This window comes from Platalea leucorodia, assembly GCF_965183815.1.
Source record: "Platalea leucorodia genome assembly, chromosome: 8".
In the NCBI taxonomy this organism is placed as follows: domain Eukaryota; kingdom Metazoa; phylum Chordata; class Aves; order Pelecaniformes; family Threskiornithidae; genus Platalea; species Platalea leucorodia.
In genome coordinates, this window is record NC_138830.1 from 39449600 (window position 1) to 39468320 (window position 18721).

Sequence of the window (18721 nt, forward strand, 5' to 3'; positions counted from 1 at the left end):
ATTTTAATAAAAGATAGTATCACCTTACTCAACAAAATTATACAAAAACAACATGGAGAAAAGTAGTTAGTAGAGCAGTGTACTTGATTGCATTGTAGTACTATTCATATGTTAGAATTTCTCTGTGAATACTGTAGAGAAGTTATTTTAAAATAAGACTGATATTCTTTTTCATTTTGCTTTATTTTATAGATTGTTAATTCTGCTTTAGTTGTTCAATGCAAGTTTCTTTCATCCTCTCAGACTGTTACTGGTACAAGGGGACCTTACTTATTTCAACTGTGAAACATACAGCAATTTCAGTGAAGTCTTGTCATATATTGAAATGAAACTAAGTTCTACTCTTGCATATGCAATTTCTGTTTGGCAGAATATGCATTAAAAACAAAAACATGTCTGCCTTATAAGACTATCAAACATCAGTGCTTTATATCTGGCCCAAATGTCATAAATATATCCCCTCGTTCCTTATCAATAAATAAAGGAAGAAATGGTTACAGTGGTTGTAATTTAAACTGGTAAGTCAGAGGTCTTCAGATAATAGTTGTAAGGCATCAAAAAGGTGCAAGTGATGGTGATTACAGTTAATAATATTTCATATAGTAGCATAATCTTTGGGGGAGTTGGTTTAGGTTTTGTGTAATTTTTTTCCTTTTAATTTAATTCATTGTTTTAAAATAAGTTTAAGATATCCCGGACAAGCCTTTTTTTAACAAGTACGTAATGTTCTGTGCTGCTTGCTTTTTCTTTTCGAAGTGTTTTGTCAGATCAGTATGTTCAGAGACCTCTAACTGCCCACTTCTGTCAAAAATCTGGTTTGATAAGCCATTATAAAGTGGCATTTTTGCCAGTAATTTAAACTGCATACCACTTTATGGGACGTTTCCAACTTCTGACATACAAAACTGTCCTAAGCTTTATTTGCCTTAAAGAGATTAAAATAATGAAGCTGATTTGACTGTATAGCTTGGACAGTAAATATTGCAGATTACAACATGAAAAATGGTCATGTTTCAGTTTTGGATCATACATGTAGAGCCAGAGGAGTTGTTTCTGTTTCTAATATGAACTGCACATCTCATGTCACAAACACTGTCATAATGCATAGTCACAAGATAACAAATCTTTAATTTGTGGTGTTTCCTAGCTTTTGACTTAAGTACTTTAATGTTGAAAAGAAAATTAATGCAATCCCGTATGTATTTATTCCTTAGGAATCAAAGGAAACATTCAAAATTATGGTACTGTAGAATACTGGATCAGGTTAAGAGTTCCTATGGATCAAGCTATTAGTCTCTACAAAGAGAGGTCAAAGGCTCTGGGGTATATAACATCCAATTTTAGGGAACGCGAACAACCATCTCAGGTATGTTTGGGTTTGTACTTCATAGTTTTGATAGAATAAACTGTTCAACATTACTTTTTCAGTTCAGATAGTTTACTTCAAGTCTTGAAATGTTCCAGGTTAACAAAGTTAAAGGTTCTTGAACTGGAAAATATCTTTAGCAGTTGAATGACATGTTTTTCATAGAGAGAAAGAACCAGTTGAATTATAGCTTTAGTGAAGAGGCAAAGCCTTAAACTTCAGTTATGTATTTTTATTGAAATTGTCACTAGAATATTTGAATTTTTTTTTTTTTTTTTTTTAACCTGTAAGTGCCAGATTTTGTTAACATTTTGTTCCAGTACGGTGTTCAGGAATGTTAAACCAACAGGGTGTCAGGTCAGCATAACAGATGAAGTGGTTGTTCAGAAAGGTCTCAAAAGTCCTTAATGTTTGAGTATTATGAGTATTTTTTTTTTTTAGCTCGATAATGAAGAGAATTTTGATAATATAATGCACTGTATAATCACATTCAAATAAGGGTCACAGAAAAAGAAGGGACTTTCAGACATCTTTAACAATTGTTTAAGAAATAAAAACAATCAGATTGAAATCTATAAATTATAACACTTTAGAATTTTAAAGGTGAATTTTTTTTATCTATAGCTGTTTAGATTACTAGAAGTCTGAATAACTTTAATGTTTTATATTATTCCATAATGTAAATTTATATTATACTAGGATCTCAATGGATTCCATGATACAATCTGAGAAGTATGTTTAGTGTATGAGTTCTATTAAACATCAGCGTAGGCACAATAACTTCGTGTTTGATAACATTGTAACATTTGCTTTAAATCTGATTTTTAAAAGAATCAAAGGTATTTTTAACTAACTCACGAAATCTGGCCATTGTTACATGCCAAAATCTGTTATTTAGTTTCTCTATTTTTGACTATGTTATTTCGAGCTGTGTTACCAATTCAAACACAGTTGAAAGGTAGGGCATGTGGAACAGTGTTTTGCTGTAATTATTGTAAAATTGCAAATTCAAACATGGCAACTGAAATACACTGATTGTACAGGAGAAAATAAAATCGGAAAAATGGCAGAAATTAAGAACAGCTTCTAGAGAGCTGTTTGAAACACTGCAATTTTCAGAAATGTTTCATGGTAGAAACTAAAAGTCATATAGCTACAGCAGATGGTTACATTATGTTAAGGGTTCTGTCAATCTGCAGCTGCAAAACTAGCTTCAGTTGTGTGTTCCAAAACGTAAGCTTTCACTAGTTAAACATACATATAAAATTTTCTGTCCTGTATAGCAGCAGAAATCATGGAAACATGAACTGTACATAAACTGCTATAATTTTTTTTTTTTTCCAGTTCTATACGTAACCAGAAATAGTAGTCTTAAGGTTGCATGTTAAGGACTTAAACTGTCATGTTTGGTTTTCTGATTAAGCATTTCAGTGTAGATTATTTAATCAAAATATTTAACATTTTATCACACAAGATCAAATTGATACATGTTTCCCCATATACCAGAAGACAGAACTCTGGCTTCCACAAGCAAGATAATTATGTACAATTAATGCAAATAGCTGTGACATATTACAGTAAAAAAGGAGAGCCTTTTGAGATCAATATAGATGGAGATCACTCATTTAAGATAGTAATATTTGTTTTCTTCTTATTCTTGAATTTTTATTAAAGTATATTTCCAGTTTGCCAACTATGAGTTCCAGAGTATGTACAAGCCATGCTGATAGATAATTCAAAAAATTTGTGATATCATTGAGTTTTTAAATTTATTTCAAACATTTATTATTACTCTTCACATGCTGATTTCTAATTTTTTTTTTAATTGTTTATGTAGGTATGTAGAAGAAAAAAAGAGAGGAATCTGCAGTGCAGCTTTAATTATTGAAAAGTACATGTAAAAAAGGGACTACAGTTATAAAAATTTCTTGGCACAGAATAGCTGTCAAGATCAGAATCCTTAACTTTAAAGTGGTACTAGATATGAATCAGTCTTAAAACTGTGATCTTCACTGATAATCAAATGACAAGTAGATCATAAAACTTTAGAAGAATAAAGCAAACAATCACAGACCTGAAAGGATTAACCTCTTATTTCCTCATACCAACAACCCAAGAGAGATGTCATTGTATTTATAGAACAAGTAATATTTTGACATATAAAATTAAACAGTAGTTTGAGTGTCATTGAAATAATTGGTTATTTGTTCTATTTATATAGTTCTTAGGGTTCACCAACATAAGAATTCTAATGTTTTTAATTTAACTTCTTTTTCATTTAAAGCAGCAGATACTCAGAACTGCACAAGTCAGCACTTCAACAGATGGCAATTTAAATGAACTCCACATCACAATAAATTGTTGTAACAATCTACAATCCCGAAAAAAACATCTTCAGCCAAATCCTTATGTTGTCTACAAGTTCTTTGATTTTGCAGACCATGATACTCCCATCATTCCTAGCAGCAACAACCCACAAATAGATGACCATATGTGTTTCCAAGTGCCAATGAATGCAGAGGTAGACCGATACCTAAAATCAGAATCCTTAACCTTTTATGTATTTGATGATGGTGAAACAGAAGAAGGTGCTTATGTAGGGAAAGCCAATGTGCCTCTTATTTCTTTAGCACATGACAGATCTATCTCAGGTAAGAATTAGACCTCTTTAAACTTAGCAAAATCTTTACTTCCTGTTTTATATCTCTTTAAATCTCTTTAAGAACCAAACTAAAGAAAGGCTCTTCAGAGGGATCTTCACAGGCTGGATCAATAGGCCAAGGCCAATTGCATGAGATTCAACAAAGCTAAGTGCTGGGTCCTGCACTTGGGTCACAACAACCCCATGCAACACTACAGGTTTGGGGAAGAGTGGCTGGAGAGCTGCCTGGCGGAAAAGGACCTGGGAGTGTTTGGTTGACAGCCGGCTGAATATGAGCCAGCAGTGTGCTCTGGTGGCCAAGAAGGCCAATGGCATCCTGGCTTGTATCAGAAATAGTGTGGCCAGCAGGATGAGGGCAGTGATTGTCCCCCTGTACTCAGCACTGGTGAGGCTGCACCTCGAATACTGTGTTCAGTTTTGGGCCCCTCACTACAAGAAAGACATTGAGGTGCTGGAGCGTGTCCAAAGAAGGGCAGTGAAGCTGGTGAAGGGTCTAGAGAACAAGTCCTATGAGGAGCAGCTGAGGGAACTGAGGTTGTTTAGTCTGGAGAAAAGGAGCCTCAGGGGAGACCTTATCGTTCTCTACAATTACCTGGAAGAAGGTTGTAGCGAGGTCAGGGTCGGTCTCTTTTCCCAAGTAACAAGTGATTGGGCTACAGGAAACGGCCTCACGTTGCACCAGGGGAGGATTAGGTTGGGTATTAGGAAAAATTCCTTCACCAAAAGGGTGGTCAAGCATTGGAACAGGCTGCCCAGGGAAGTGGTTGAGTCTCCATCCCTGGAGGTATTTAAAAGATGGGTAGATGTGGCGCTTAGAGACAAGTGGTGGACTTGGTAGTGTTAGATTTATGGTTGGACTTGAAGATCTTAAAGGCCTTTTCCAACCTAAACAATTCTATGATTGTAAAAACTCGTGTCATTCATCTGCTGTTATTATCTGACTCCAGTGAAATCCTGGAAAGAAATTTTGCATGTTGGTGTTACATAAGTCATGGATAGTGAAAAGTCTGTGTGAGAGCTTTGAAACTGATGAATGATTTTTTTTAATATAAACATTAAACTTCAAACATTAGCGAAAGAAAAGACCAAAGGGGAGAAAAAGTTTTGAATATCTCTTTTGTTTACTAAGACAGTACTAACAGAATGTTCCAACATTGTTGCATTTTAACTCAAATTTTAAAATGGTGTTTGTTTTTGTGATTATCCATCAACTGCAATGAATCTGAACAAGATGTCTGTACCTTACAGGGTGGATTGCAATAATAGGATTTTTTTTTTTTCCCTCATGACATTTTCTGAGATTTAAGAGAAAGTAGTAAATATTTTCTTTAAAATCCATAAGTAAAAAAAAAAAAAAAAATTAAATCAAAGGAACCTGGTATCCAAATATTAATTTATCATGGTCCTAACAAGGATGAAAAGTCTTTTAAATCCTTTTTTGTTCTCTGTACTGGCCCAGGTATGGAATAATTATGATTTCATAAATAATTATAATTAGAATCATGTGTCACTGTAGCACTGACTAAATTTAATTGCTAATCAATTATTGATGTTTTCTTTTTTGTTAGCATTTTAGTAATCTGTCTGCTTCTGTTTTTTACCACTGTTTTTTGCCTTGAGAAGCCTACCAAATTTACCAGTTATATTTCTCACACTACTTTATTATGAGTATCTTTCATTATTAGGTAGAAAGAAATATACTGCTGTCATAACTGACAATATATCTGTGAAACACAAATAGTAGGTGTCTTGAAATAACTCTTGAAAAAAGAAATCAAGTGTTTTTCTCTGGTTCAAAAGTAACCTGGAAATATTTGATATCTTCTTTTACCGGTCCTTTTTATGTTCTAATGATAAAAAGTTTCCTGGCATATACATACTTTCTCCCACCTCCTTTTCTTCTGGTGTTGCTGCTACTTCTTTTCTTCAGGACTGATGTGCTAATTTAAAACATGGTTTCTTTCTCTGCATGGCTTCCTTTTTTTTTCTTATTAGTTTCCTTTTCTAGTTTTGGCTAATGTACAGTTAAAATAAATTAGAAAATTGACGTGAGAAATCAGCCTCTTTGGGGGGGGAAAAAAACAGATCAAGAGCTACACTTAGAATCTTAGAATCATTGTCAACTGGAACTCCTGATATGGTCTAGTCCAACCTCCTGACCCAGTTAAAGCAAGCTGCTCAGGACTTTGCCAAGTTAAATTTTGAATATTTCAAAGGACAGAGATCTAGTACCTGTCTGGTCAAATGGTTCCAATGTTTGATCACCCTCATAATAAAAACTTTTTCCTTACAGAGCTGGGATTTCCCATGTTCCAACTTGTGTCTATTGGCTGTCCTCCTCCTGCTGCGCACCTCTGGTTCTGTCTTTTCCGCACCCTCCTATTAAGTGGCAATAAGGTCTTCTCTGACCCTCCTCTTCTGAAGGTTGAATGAATCGCTTCTTTCAGCCTCTTCTATGTCATGTGCTCCAGTGCCCTGAAGCTCTTTGTAGCCCTCCAGTGGACCTGCTGCAGAATGTCAGTGGCTTGTGCTGGAGAGGCCAAAACTGGACACAGTATTCCAGATGTCATCTCATAGGTGTCGAATAGAGAAAGTATGACGCTTCCCTGGACCTGCTTGACTGCATTCTTGCTAATACAGGCCAGGGTGCAGTTGTCATTTTTTGCTGCAAAGACACAGCTTGGCTGGCTTATATTATTTTCATCAAACAGGACCAGCGCTTTTTCTGCAAGGCTACTTGTGGCCAGTCAACCCCCGGCCTGTACTGCTACTTGGGCCTATTCCTGGGCCAATGGAAGACTTCGCATTTGCTTTTCTGGAACTTCATGAGGTTTCTGTCAGCCTGCTCTTCTACTGTGTGAATAGCAGCCCTGCCTTCAGTGCATCAACTGGTCCCCACAAGTTGATATCAGTTACAAATTTACCATGGTGTTTATAATACAAAAGCTGCTTAATGATGATTTCATTGTCAACTCTAAGACATTAATGAAAATTTTAAAATATGATTCTATAGTTATCCCATATAAAATGGATAATTGGAGAAAATTTGCAGGTGAATTTAGGGTGTTTCTTCTTCAATAAAGATTTAGCAACTTGCAGGTTTTTGAAACCCTTATGTTTTCTTTAACAAAAGTTAGTATTAGTAAAACATGGAAATGTTTTAGTTAGATCTTTTGAAAGATGTCAATAAGAATTTGTTATCTGGTATTGGATTATCTGAGAAACCTACAGAACATCTTCAACAAACACAGTAATCCAGTCCCTTCTAAATCCTGTATTTTTCAGTGTCCACAGTGTTACATTGGATATATTTGGATCTACAACCACAATATTTTGACACTATTTAGCTTTTAAAATGAAGACTATTAAGTTACTTAATTTCTGAATCCTATTCAGTTTTGCATTGCATTTCCTTGTATATGTATAGAATAAGATAATTTAGACAAGATTTGCATTTTGCTTTCAGGTACTTTTGAACTAACAGATTCTGAAAGACATGCTACTGGTACCATCACAGTTGAATTAAAATGGAAGTTTGTCTACCTACCACCAAGTGGATCAACAATGGCTGCAGACCTCGTGAATTACATTCAAAATGAGAAATCAATGGCAACTAAATTACTAGCAGAGGAAAAAACGCAGACTCCAGCCATGTCTCCTTCTTTTACTTCATCAGTGACAGTAAGTAATTTAACAAATTCGCAGAAGTTAAGAGATATAAAAGACCTAATACAGCAGGTCATTTAGTTCTTCCCTGATGACCAGGATTTGTCCTTACTGTAAAATAATGCATAGTACAAATACTTCATATAATCACCATCTTCGACTTCTTTTGGGAAGTGAAATCTTTCTTGTGTCCAGAACTTTTTAAAGTCTTCTATAATGGTAGATAACTGGTTAGCCAAAAGGGCAGGGAGAAAAGGGAGGAGAAATAACAAACATTAAATGTCTTCCCTATAAATTTAGTGCTTAATTAATTCTCTTTCCAATGTAGATGTCCTACATAAAATGTAGTCACATGCTTGTACAGCTTCAGGGCTATGGTTGAAATTTATGACAGTCATGAAATCAGCTAGTGTTTCTGTAGTCTTTTAGAAACTCAGATGGAACTCAGTCAGTTGGGGTAGCTTTGAGCCAAAAGAATTCTCAAGCAGCCAGAGCAAAGCCATATGTACAGATATGTAGGTGTATCTGCACCACTCTTTGTTATTCTGGTGCCTGGAGCATGGTGCTAAGATACCCAACAGCTTCTTAAAAATCACGCATAAATTAAAAGTAGCGTAGGGATTTTTTTGTCTGTAAAAATCAGTGGAAATGGAGGATAATTTCTACTTTTGTCAAGAGAGTAAAGCATGAAGATTAATAAACCACTTTTCATTATTATTTTTTGTCTTTTGTATTGTAATGTCATGACAGAAATACTTCTGGATCATTTTGTTAATTTTGCAACTGTTACTATTCTCTTTTCTGTGTTAAAATTCTCCAAAGGGAGTGGCATGAGGAAAGGTGTCAAAGATATGGTAAGCCTACGGAACAAGAAAAGAAATCAGACACTCCATAAACGATAATAATAAATCATTCTGCCACATATATGAGACTACTGACTTCAGTCCTACAATTATTTCTCACCTGGAACTCATGTTGCATTCCATAGATGTTCTGTAGAGTTTTATACCCATTTCTGGCTGAATTCTGAAAGGTATCTCCATTTGGTGGGGATTGCTAATTCAAACATCATCTACATCATCTTGCCTGTTTAGAATTAAATCTAGTGCAGTTAGATTTGGCTTTGAGGAAAAATTAGGGTCCCTCAAAACTTAATGTAAAATAAGATGGTTAGAATATGGTAATAAATGGTCTTCAACTCTATTTGTTTTATTACAGAAACCAACACCCAAACCAAGGCAGCGTGCAGCTCAAGCAGACAAGAAAGTATCTTTTCTGGATCTTAGTGCAACACAGATGGCAGTAAGTTTTAAGTATTTTGATCATGCATGTTGAAGCAAGAAAGGCTACTCATGTCTCAGTATGGACAATTTGTAGAACTAATAATCGAGAACACTTAATTATTTTAGCAGCACAAGACTGGGATGTCCCAGGCAATGAATGATAGCACAGTACTGCATATAGGTGTGGAATCCAATACAGGGATATTTGTGCAACTCCCTCAGAATTGCTTGCTGTCCTCCACAGTTTACAAGCTTCAACTTCCATAGACTTAGAGTGGATTCCAAAAGGACCAATCAGCTGTCTCTGCACTGTGTTTCTCAGCTCTCTGGGTTATTAATTAAAGTGTCTTTGTACAGTGTACCACTTGCACAGACATATAAATGGCTCTACAGAAACCAGCTTGATCCAAACAGATCCTGAGTGTTGTGCTAATGAGATACACAATTAGATACAGTTCAGAGTCACCTTTTAAACCAAGTTTATCAGCTGATATTACACACACTGAAAACAATTACACTTCTGAACTTGGGTTGCACTGTCATTTGTACATCCTTCCAGACTCTAGGAGAGTCTGCATGGAACTAACTCAAACATATCTGCTGTATGGTGTAAATTTTCATTTGATCTTAAATAATCTGCCTTCAGAGAACAAAGAATAGGCTTTTAATTAAATCCAGGAAGTTAAGGTAGGTTCTTTAACAGCTAATTATAAAAGGTTATGAGTAGTAATATTAGTTAATAATATTATGTTGCATTAATTAAAAGCTAGCTGTGATCATTTTTGTCCATTTCTAAATGCCTTGATTCAATTTAGTTTTTGAAATATTAACATCAGTTTTCAATTCACAGGTTCTTCTGCTATTGTTAAGTTTACCATGACTAGAACTTTGTTTTGAGACATACAGTATAGACTGGAAATAAGAATTAAGTCAATCTCTTGTATTAATTAACCTAAAAAAAGAAAAAAAGTCAAATGTTGGTAAAATCAAATCTTTTGAGGGCTTAGATATGGAAAACTGAAATGTCAGCCATATAGTTACACACACAACATTATCAACTGTCCAAACAGTAACTTCTCAAAGTTCGACAATTTTTCACAAACTAGGATTTTCTAAGGGAGACAGCTACTTGGTCTCCATCAGAAGTCTTCATTACTGGTTGGGCAGCTCCTCTAGCTGTTTTAAAAATCCAAGCCTCACTGTCTTGTTAGAGACAAAAGTACTGTTTGAACTAAACAATTAAATAGTTGGGGCTTCTCTGATGTCTAAATCTTGTGGTGAAATGGCAAGAGAGTGTCCATGCAAGAGAATTGGAAGTTCAACAGCTTAAAACTGTACAGGAACAGTCTGTTTCATTTTCTGAATAGCAGAGAATCTAGTTCTTGGATATTTATGTGACACATGCCAAAGCAAATAGTTGTTGTCGGAAAAGGAGACCCACTAAAAAGTGGGATGAATGGTTTGACTCGCCCAAACCATTTGTAAGAATTGTCCAGCCTCATAGGCAGAAGCTACAGCAGAGGATAGAAGCAGTAATGCTGATGCACAAAAGCAAAGGAGGACATAATTTCCTGTCCAAATGCTTCTCCCCCAGTAAATTTATACCTACTTTAGGGTGTTAATTGTCTACTAAATTATATTAAAGGCTTCCCCTTATTTTACCTGTAACTTAGGGCTCTGTTGTTGAAAATAACATGGAACTTGCACAGAAGATGAAGACTTCAAGAGTTCCAAGTGTTTCAGAGGTATGAGATTATTCAGGTTCTGTGGTTTTATATAATATATTGCATTTGAATTCCACGTGTATCTTATTTCTTCAGAGTCACGCATCAAAAATCAAACTATGGTAAAGTAAGATCTCAAAAATTTCTCTGAAATATGAAAAAAGTGATTCCTTGTGATGACAGTCTTCCTTTTTTGGCCATTGGAAAGGGAGGAATATCTCTACTTATTTCCTTCTATGTTTGGATGAAGTTTATTTTGTCTTCCCTCTAAAAATTGCCATTATATAGCAGGGGGGAATGAAGAAGAAATGGAGTAACTTTGGAATATTGCTAAATATGTAGCATTCCAAAGAGAATAAAAGCATTCAATATTGTAATTTGTAATGGTCCAATTGGTTGTGGAAGTAAGTAGTGGCAGATTGGCAAACTGTAGTTTCTAGTGGTGTAACACAACATTTAATCACTGGCTCTTATCTTCCATTCACTTTTCTACTTTAAAGCTCATCTGGGGCTTTGATTGAGAAGTTAAGTCTCCCTTCCACCACATCAGAGAGTATTGGTAAAGTAGAATAATCAAAAAGTATGGTCTCTTTGAAAATTTTATCCACAAAATGCAACTCTGTCACTGAAGGAATTAAAAAGAATGGCCAAACATTATCTAAAACACAGTGGTTATGACACATCATCTATGCCAAGGAAGAGCATAAGAGACATAAAGTCAGTTTTCCATGACTTGAAAGCTTCAAGGACAACCTTTATTTCTAGAATAAGGCTCTTAAGTGTTTGTTAGCATTTCTTTGCTTTGTGCGGCTCCAAGTGTGTTAGAATAGAAATAACTCTTCAGGTCCAGTTTTGGAAAACCCGGATGTTCTGTGGACAGCTGAAAGTTATCTCATGGATTCTGAGGGTGGGAGGTGAGGCATCAGTGTGTCTGTGGAAAATTCAGCCCTGGAGGAGAATTGTTGGATAATAAATAATGCATAGGTCTCCAGCAAATTTCCATGGAAGATGCCATGTCTGTAATGCTATATCCATTGATGAGGTATTATTCTATGTAATTGTACTCTAAGAGAAAAAAGGAATAAGATTACTTCAGAGTAAGTTATGCACTAAAGATATATTACCTTAGATAACATGTTTGTATCTTGTAGCAAAGCCGATTCTTTTTTATATTATTTTAGTTTGCTTTTGAAACAGAATATATTGTATAATTTAAGTTATAAAAGTGCCAACTGAGTAAGGTGGTGGTGGGTTTGTTTGGGTTTGTTTTTTTGTTATTTGTTTGGTTGGTTGGTTGGTTTTTTTAAATGAGCCTTGTAGAACTGAAAGAGCTGAAATATAAATGAATCTGGAAATCTAACAGGCTGTATATATGTTGACAGGTACCAAATGATTATAATAGTTATGTTTTCACAAATATACATCGTTTGAGAATTGTCTTTCTACTGTATCAATTATTTGTTGCTGCAGTTGACAACTTCTCATTCTTTCCTGCACTGCATAAGCAATATAATTGTTTAAAGGCTATGTATAATGAATGTGAGCCATAACTCTTCAAGTTTTGAACTTCAGTAACTTTTACTATTCAAGGAGTGTTATAAAGACTGTAAGTTTATCTATTTTTATATAGCATGTGGTACATGAGGTTAAACAAGAAAGGCTAGCAGATGATATGGTGAAGGAGATGGCTGAAGAAATTCACCAGGAAAAAGAGGACCTCTCACATCTGTCAGAGGGGCAGTTGGCCGACCAGAGCTCAGTTACCTCTGGAGATGAGACAGAAATAACTGAAGAATTGGACCCAGAAGGTAGAATTCATTTTTATGAATAAGTAACTGTATTTTCTTAATAAATCTATGTCTCTTTCCATTTTCTTAAGCATTTCTTACTAGCAGTGGGAGCTGCCTCATTATGAGAAGCTTCATGACAGAAATGATATTCTGGTGTACTTTATAGCTGAAGCTGGGTGGTGGATGTGGTGGTGTTATTTTCTTCCCAAATGGAAACACTATTGTAATTGAATGCAAAAATCTGGTATCTGACCTAGATTCATAAAATATTAAAGGAAACCTGGCTTCTATTTTAAATGTCTTTGTATTCTCCCTTAGAACTATGCTGTTCTAAAGACTATTTTAATGAATTTGCTCCTTTTGTCTGCAGATAACAGCCAATGCTGATATCGGAAATCCTTTCAGACAGTGAGAGGGGTAGTATGTCTTATCTTATCACATCTGTGACACAAAGTTGTTAGAGGCAGATTTATTTAAAGATTATAAAAGCTGGGTCATCCTGTTCCACCTCCAAGCTTAAACTGTTTATCACTGAAATAAACCAAGTCCACAATACCAAGTTTAAAGTAAAAGCACAAGCAGGGTGCTAAAACTTTCATGATCAGTTATTTGCAGCTTCTGCATAAGAATTCATCAGAAAAACTGGAAAAACATGATGTTGAATCTCTGTTGTGTTTATAAGTAATTTGCTCCAGAAAAAAAAGACCTGAATTCTTTAGAAAATAATCCACCTGCATATAGAACCTTTTTTGTTTTGTTTTGTTTTGTTTTGAATAAAGTGCGTTCTTTACATGTACATGGTGTTAAACGTAGTCAGAGGAGATCCACGAATTCAAGCCATATTCTTATATAAAGTGAACTGTTGTTCGTACTTCAGTTCATCAATGGACTTATATCATTCCACTCATCAACTTTTATCTGGGAAACATTACTATTTTTTTTAGCAAATCAGAAAAAAATACAGTTTACATGACTTTAAAGGTCATTGATTTGCCAGTGTTAATCTTCTGCAAGGAAGACAGGATTTACCTGGCACTTATACTTCATTTATTAGAAAAGCAAATATATTGCTATCAGGTTTCTCATCAAGTCTCAGATGGACTACAAATACAGGGGTTTTTAACTACATTGATTTTTTTTTCCCTTTTTTTTTTTTTTTTCCAGATCAAGATGATAGACAAGAAAATGATGCCATTGAATCAATAATAACGGACAGCGATGACTGTATTGTTTCAAGTCCAGTATCCAAGAATATTAAACAGGTGAGTCAGAGTATTTATGGCAATTGTTTGGTCAGTCTTAAGAAAAATATTTTAAGCCTAATGTCCTCTAAAAGTAGCTTTGCTATATCTAATGTCAGATTCTAAGGCATTTTCAGCAAATGTATGTTTTCCTGTTTCCAGTTCAAAGAGACATCTTTCCACAGAAAAAAAAAAAGTTAACCTGACCGTATTGTGCATGTGATTTATAGGTATTTTTTAAATGGGGAAATGGGTTGTCATCTTTTCCATTGTTGTCATACATGCTTAGGAGTAGACATTTCTAATTAGTTTCAATCTGAATTAAAATTTTAGTCCTGCACAAAATCCTAATGAAAGATAACTGTTGTAATGCGAATGTCTAAAGAACTTAGTCTCGTTGTTCAGTCCTACCTGTTACCTTCATGTGGGAAAATGTGCTTTTCTGCTGCTTCCAGTGCTTTCTGAGGAAAGGGAGGATAATTTCACTTATCAAGGCCTGTAGTAAATCTACAATGCACTGTGTTTCTTCCCAGTATGTTGACTTGATTGAATGTTGTTGAAATGGCAATTGCATAAGCTTGAGGTTGTTAATAACATGCAAACCTTGCATTTATTTTCTAGTTCATCCACATAGATTTCTTTTTGTTCCTGACTTCCCAACAGTCTTAGAACTGAACATCTGTTTTCAATAAAGTTTGTACATGTACAGTATCCAATCACTTCAGTGTACTACTTTTTCTATTATTATTTGTGGGCATGTACAGTAGTGACATTCTCTTGACTTGTTCTTAAAACCAGCAATTAATAAGCATAAAGTCATATATACAAAATAACACAGCATAATAGAAATTTGGAAAATTTACTTTGAACGGTATTTCAGTTGTGTAGTTCTCTAAAAAAATAACAATATTTCATACTTTTAGATCTAACATTGACCGAACAATCTTAAAAAATATAAAACTAGGACTTAAAATTCATTATAATGCTTCTAACAGTTAATACTTCTCTGGTCTGTCTTAGCCTTCTTTTAAAGGGCGAGGGGTGTACTGTTTGTTATACCCTCTCAGTCTTAACTTTTTTTAATGTTCTGCAATGTGATAACCTAGAGGCAGTTTGATTTTTTTTTTTTTTTAATATTTTTTTTAATCCTTTTTTCAAGGCTGTGTGACATCTTACAAAGTAACTAGCAGCAAGAAGCAATGCTTTGTATGAGAAATATTGCTCGTTTTTTTTTTAAGTTGTAGAAGAGATTTAGAAATGCTATCGCGTATATATGTTGCAGAAAGATACAGAAGGTAGTTTTAAAGACAGAATTTCATTGTTTGTATGTAAAATGTAAAAAAATTGTTTCACCTGGAATTTCGAGTACTAAAATGATTGCTATTCGTAACCATTAAGTCAAACTATAATACAGTTGATCGATACATTTCTAGTCATCCTGTATTTTATTTTATCAAAATTATTTAAGAACAATTCTGAGAGGATTTTGAGTGTAGGTTCATTTCAGGTTCATTAATTTCTACCTCTTTCCATTGATCTGTTCCTCTGGTAACAAAGTGCATGTTCAAGAAGGGTAGATAAGACAACAAAAGCTATAAACTATTAAGGCAACATGTTTGATACAAATCGGATTTTAAAAATAGGCATTGGTATATTTGAAATCTTGGGTTAATTATAAAATACAGCATGTGAAAGTTGTGATTGAATTTGTATTTTTTTAAGATTAAAAATCACTGCCTTTTATCTTTTGAGATAAATATCCTGCTGGTAATCAAACACGGTAAATAAGGCTTGTGATTTTTCGAGATCGTTATGCTAATTATCCTATAACTCTGAGTTTTATGCCAAACTGTTTAAGCCATTTAAGATCATACTGTTTCTTTTTTGCATGTTGCAAATTAGACAGTTCATGGTTATTTCTTAGATATGTTGATCATAAAGGGTATCTAACAGATTTTCCACTACTTAGCTGTACCACTTGCTTCTTTCTCTTTTCTTCTTGTCTATGATGTATAATTAATCATAGATTACTTCATTTTGTTTCATTTCATTTACAACATTTATGAGCTTCACTTTGTCAGTATGAAATGCTTGTCCCCTTCTTTCCTTTCCAAAGTGGCGTAATTAGTGTTAGCATCTTTTTTAACAGGCTACATAAAGTTTAGTGGCTGGATTAAATCAAGTCATTAACATAATGTGCTATACAATTTGCCCCTATCTCTTTTCGTTTCCAGTACATCAAAGTGCCACAGAGTGCCAGTGTAATTGGGCCTTGCTAGCTTGTCAGGTTCAGTCAGGCTGATGGCTGCTGCTTTTACTAAAAAGCTTCCAGGCATGATAATTAATAGAGAAAAGAAGTCTGAGAAATGTAAAAGTTTGGACAGTTCTCTATGAATTTTTCATACATTTGAATAATCAGAAGTTAACATTATCAATTTGATGTATAATACATTGATTAAAAGGCTTGTTTCAGATCCTCAAAATAGACATCAAAACTGGGAATTTGCATTTTCTTTTGCATGGTCTTTATATTTAAAAAAAAACATTAAAAAAAAAAAAAAATATTTTCCATCCCCTCCTCCCTTTCACCTCCATGCCTACACTTTATCCTTACAGGAGATAATATAGCATTCAATTATCACAATAAAATTTACTGCTGTCAGCTTCTAAGTTGTCTTAAAGTGTGCCCATAAGGCAATTACTGGCAAAAACAATTTATTCAGTAGTGGTCCTGTTTTTTCTATAGGTGTGTTTACATCTCTCTTTTTTGTTGCAGATACTGTGAGTGCGTTATCTTGTGCTAATAGCAGTTTATTGAAAACTGTCATTATCAGTGCCTGTAAATTAAGATCTCAAGGTCTGATTAATTTTGACATGAAAATCTCTCTTAAACACCTTTAAAAAGCAATACCAATTAATTGTGGTTCTGCTGATCAATGAAATGTGTTTGTGCAAAGCTGGGAAGATGTAAAGCATAAAGCTTATGTATAGCAAAGTAATAAATACTTCTATTATGCCTTTTTTGTACAACTACTTGAATAGTGCATTTCCTCCTATGAGATACCTGCGTTCGTTGAAAAAAAAGAAGATTGTTTGGACATTGTATTGCAATTTTAAATTTTGGCTGTCTTGATTTCTCTTTAAATTTATTTTCTGCAGGACTTGAGTACCTTTGGTGTACTTCAGGGAGATTTCTGAGTGCTCAGTGCTTTCCTTAAACTGGTTTGTTCTGTGAATATCTAATCTGAATTTAGAGAACCAAAATTTAGGTTTTTAGTATTACCCTCTGTTGCTGAGTTGGCTTTATTCTACTGTGCCAGAAGTACTAATCCTTTGTATTCTCTTAGTCTTGTCTAGATCTAACCTTAGTTGCTTTGTGCTTCTATAAGAAATCGGGGAAGTGAAAGTGCTGCACCAGCATATTTAATAAAACAAGAAATAAAACTCATGAAACAGAACTATCTTATCAGAGTAAGATAAAAGTAACTTATTAAAGCTTTATAGTCAGTATTTTCAAAGACTACTGATGGGTCTAAGATTAAAAAGGAACCTTTGCCATTCTCCATCTTTAAGGTGATTGTTTGCTATTATGGTCGCTATTAGACAGGAACTAAAGTAAAAGAGAGAAAGTTTGAAGAATCCAGGAAAGACCTAAGTTGTCTTTTGCCACTGATAAAGTTTGAGATGACCATAATCTGAGTAGGCAGTACACTGAAATGATGGATTTAAAACTTCTAGTGCTTGTCAAATATACTTTGAAGTAATAATTAGAAGCATGTACTACAAGTCATTCTTCTTGATGGAAGAACTGAAAGAAGAGGGAGAAATAATACCAAAAAACCCCCAAACACCAGCTTTTAAAATTATTTAAACAACAGAATCTTAAGTCATTAGGTAACCCGTTACTTTTTAGGTAACAAATAAAATTAATTAGTCAGAATATTAAATTAAGTAGAAAGTCAGATTTAAGGCTGAGTGCATAAGCCCACAGGAAAAGCATCAACAGGAGCCATTTTTAACCTAGGTGGTAATAGGTTTTGTGGTTATCAATATGATTGCTCCTCAGTTGCTTACTTGAGGGACTATATTTATCAGAGCTCATTGATATAGAAGTAAGTTATGGTGACTTTACAAGTAGAAAGGAGTATTTTTCTGATTGGAGGTCTTAAAACCAAAGGATGGGATTTGAAACTAAATCTGAGTTTTGATTAGCTGTGATACATATCACCCAGCATAATTTTTTTCACACTGTGGGTAATATGAGAGAGTCAAATTCCATTCATTTTTTGCATGTCTATATTGTCCCCAGACAATACTATAATGGCAGGGACACGGACACACACAGTATCAACTGTTAAGTATTAACGCTCTAAATAAAAAGAACAGCTATGTTAAAAACATGCAATTTGATATATTTTTTCACTACGGATGCACTCTTAATGAATGAAAATGCTATACTTTTGCTTTCTTCCCATACTAAGTTTTTTTTTTTTCCTAAATGGATTAACTTTCAAATACAGATTTTTATAATTTATTTTTTTAATCAAACCAGAAGTCTATGATCTATATATAGAAAAAAACATGCATAGATATATACAAAAGCAGAAATCCTATTATATTTGTATTTGTTTAGTTTTCTACGTAATACTGCTACTTTTTTCATCTTATTTCTGTAGCTTAAATGTTGACATGTATTAGCATGCTGAAAATGTACAGACTAAGACCTCTTTTTATTGAGAAATTTTCTTTCATGCTTATTTACTGAAGAATCATGCTTCCTTTTGAAATGAGAGATAATTCTAAGTTTACAGAGCATTTGAATTACTTAATTGTGTGACTAGTTGGTACTGATGTAGCTAACTGTCTGAGATTTGATAAAGTTGGTATTTGTTTTTTATTTTATCTGGTGGTATAATCAATGGTGAGTGTTTAAACACTAAAAAAAATGAAGTCTCCTCTTTGAGATAGTTCTGGACTGTAACAATATTG

At 34.2% G+C, this 18721-nt stretch overlaps 1 protein-coding gene across 6 annotated transcripts in view; it reads left to right on the top strand.

Annotated features, from left to right (window-relative positions):
* Window positions 1-18721, top strand: part of RPGRIP1L (RPGRIP1 like) — an 82500-nt gene that overhangs the window by 38617 nt on the left and 25162 nt on the right. For 4 of the 6 annotated variants that reach the window (XM_082319900.1, XM_082319902.1, XM_082319905.1 and 1 more), the window contains 7 exons: window positions 1215-1366; window positions 3651-4017; window positions 7495-7709; window positions 8913-8996; window positions 10651-10722; window positions 12332-12509; window positions 13656-13753. In XM_082319900.1, coding sequence (XP_082176026.1) covers window positions 1215-1366; window positions 3651-4017; window positions 7495-7709; window positions 8913-8996; window positions 10651-10722; window positions 12332-12509; window positions 13656-13753 — 1166 coding nt within the window. The remainder of the gene's footprint in view (window positions 1-1214; window positions 1367-3650; window positions 4018-7494; window positions 7710-8912; window positions 8997-10650; window positions 10723-12331; window positions 12510-13655; window positions 13754-18721) is intronic. The other 2 variants (XM_082319903.1, XM_082319904.1) reach the window with 2 other exon arrangements.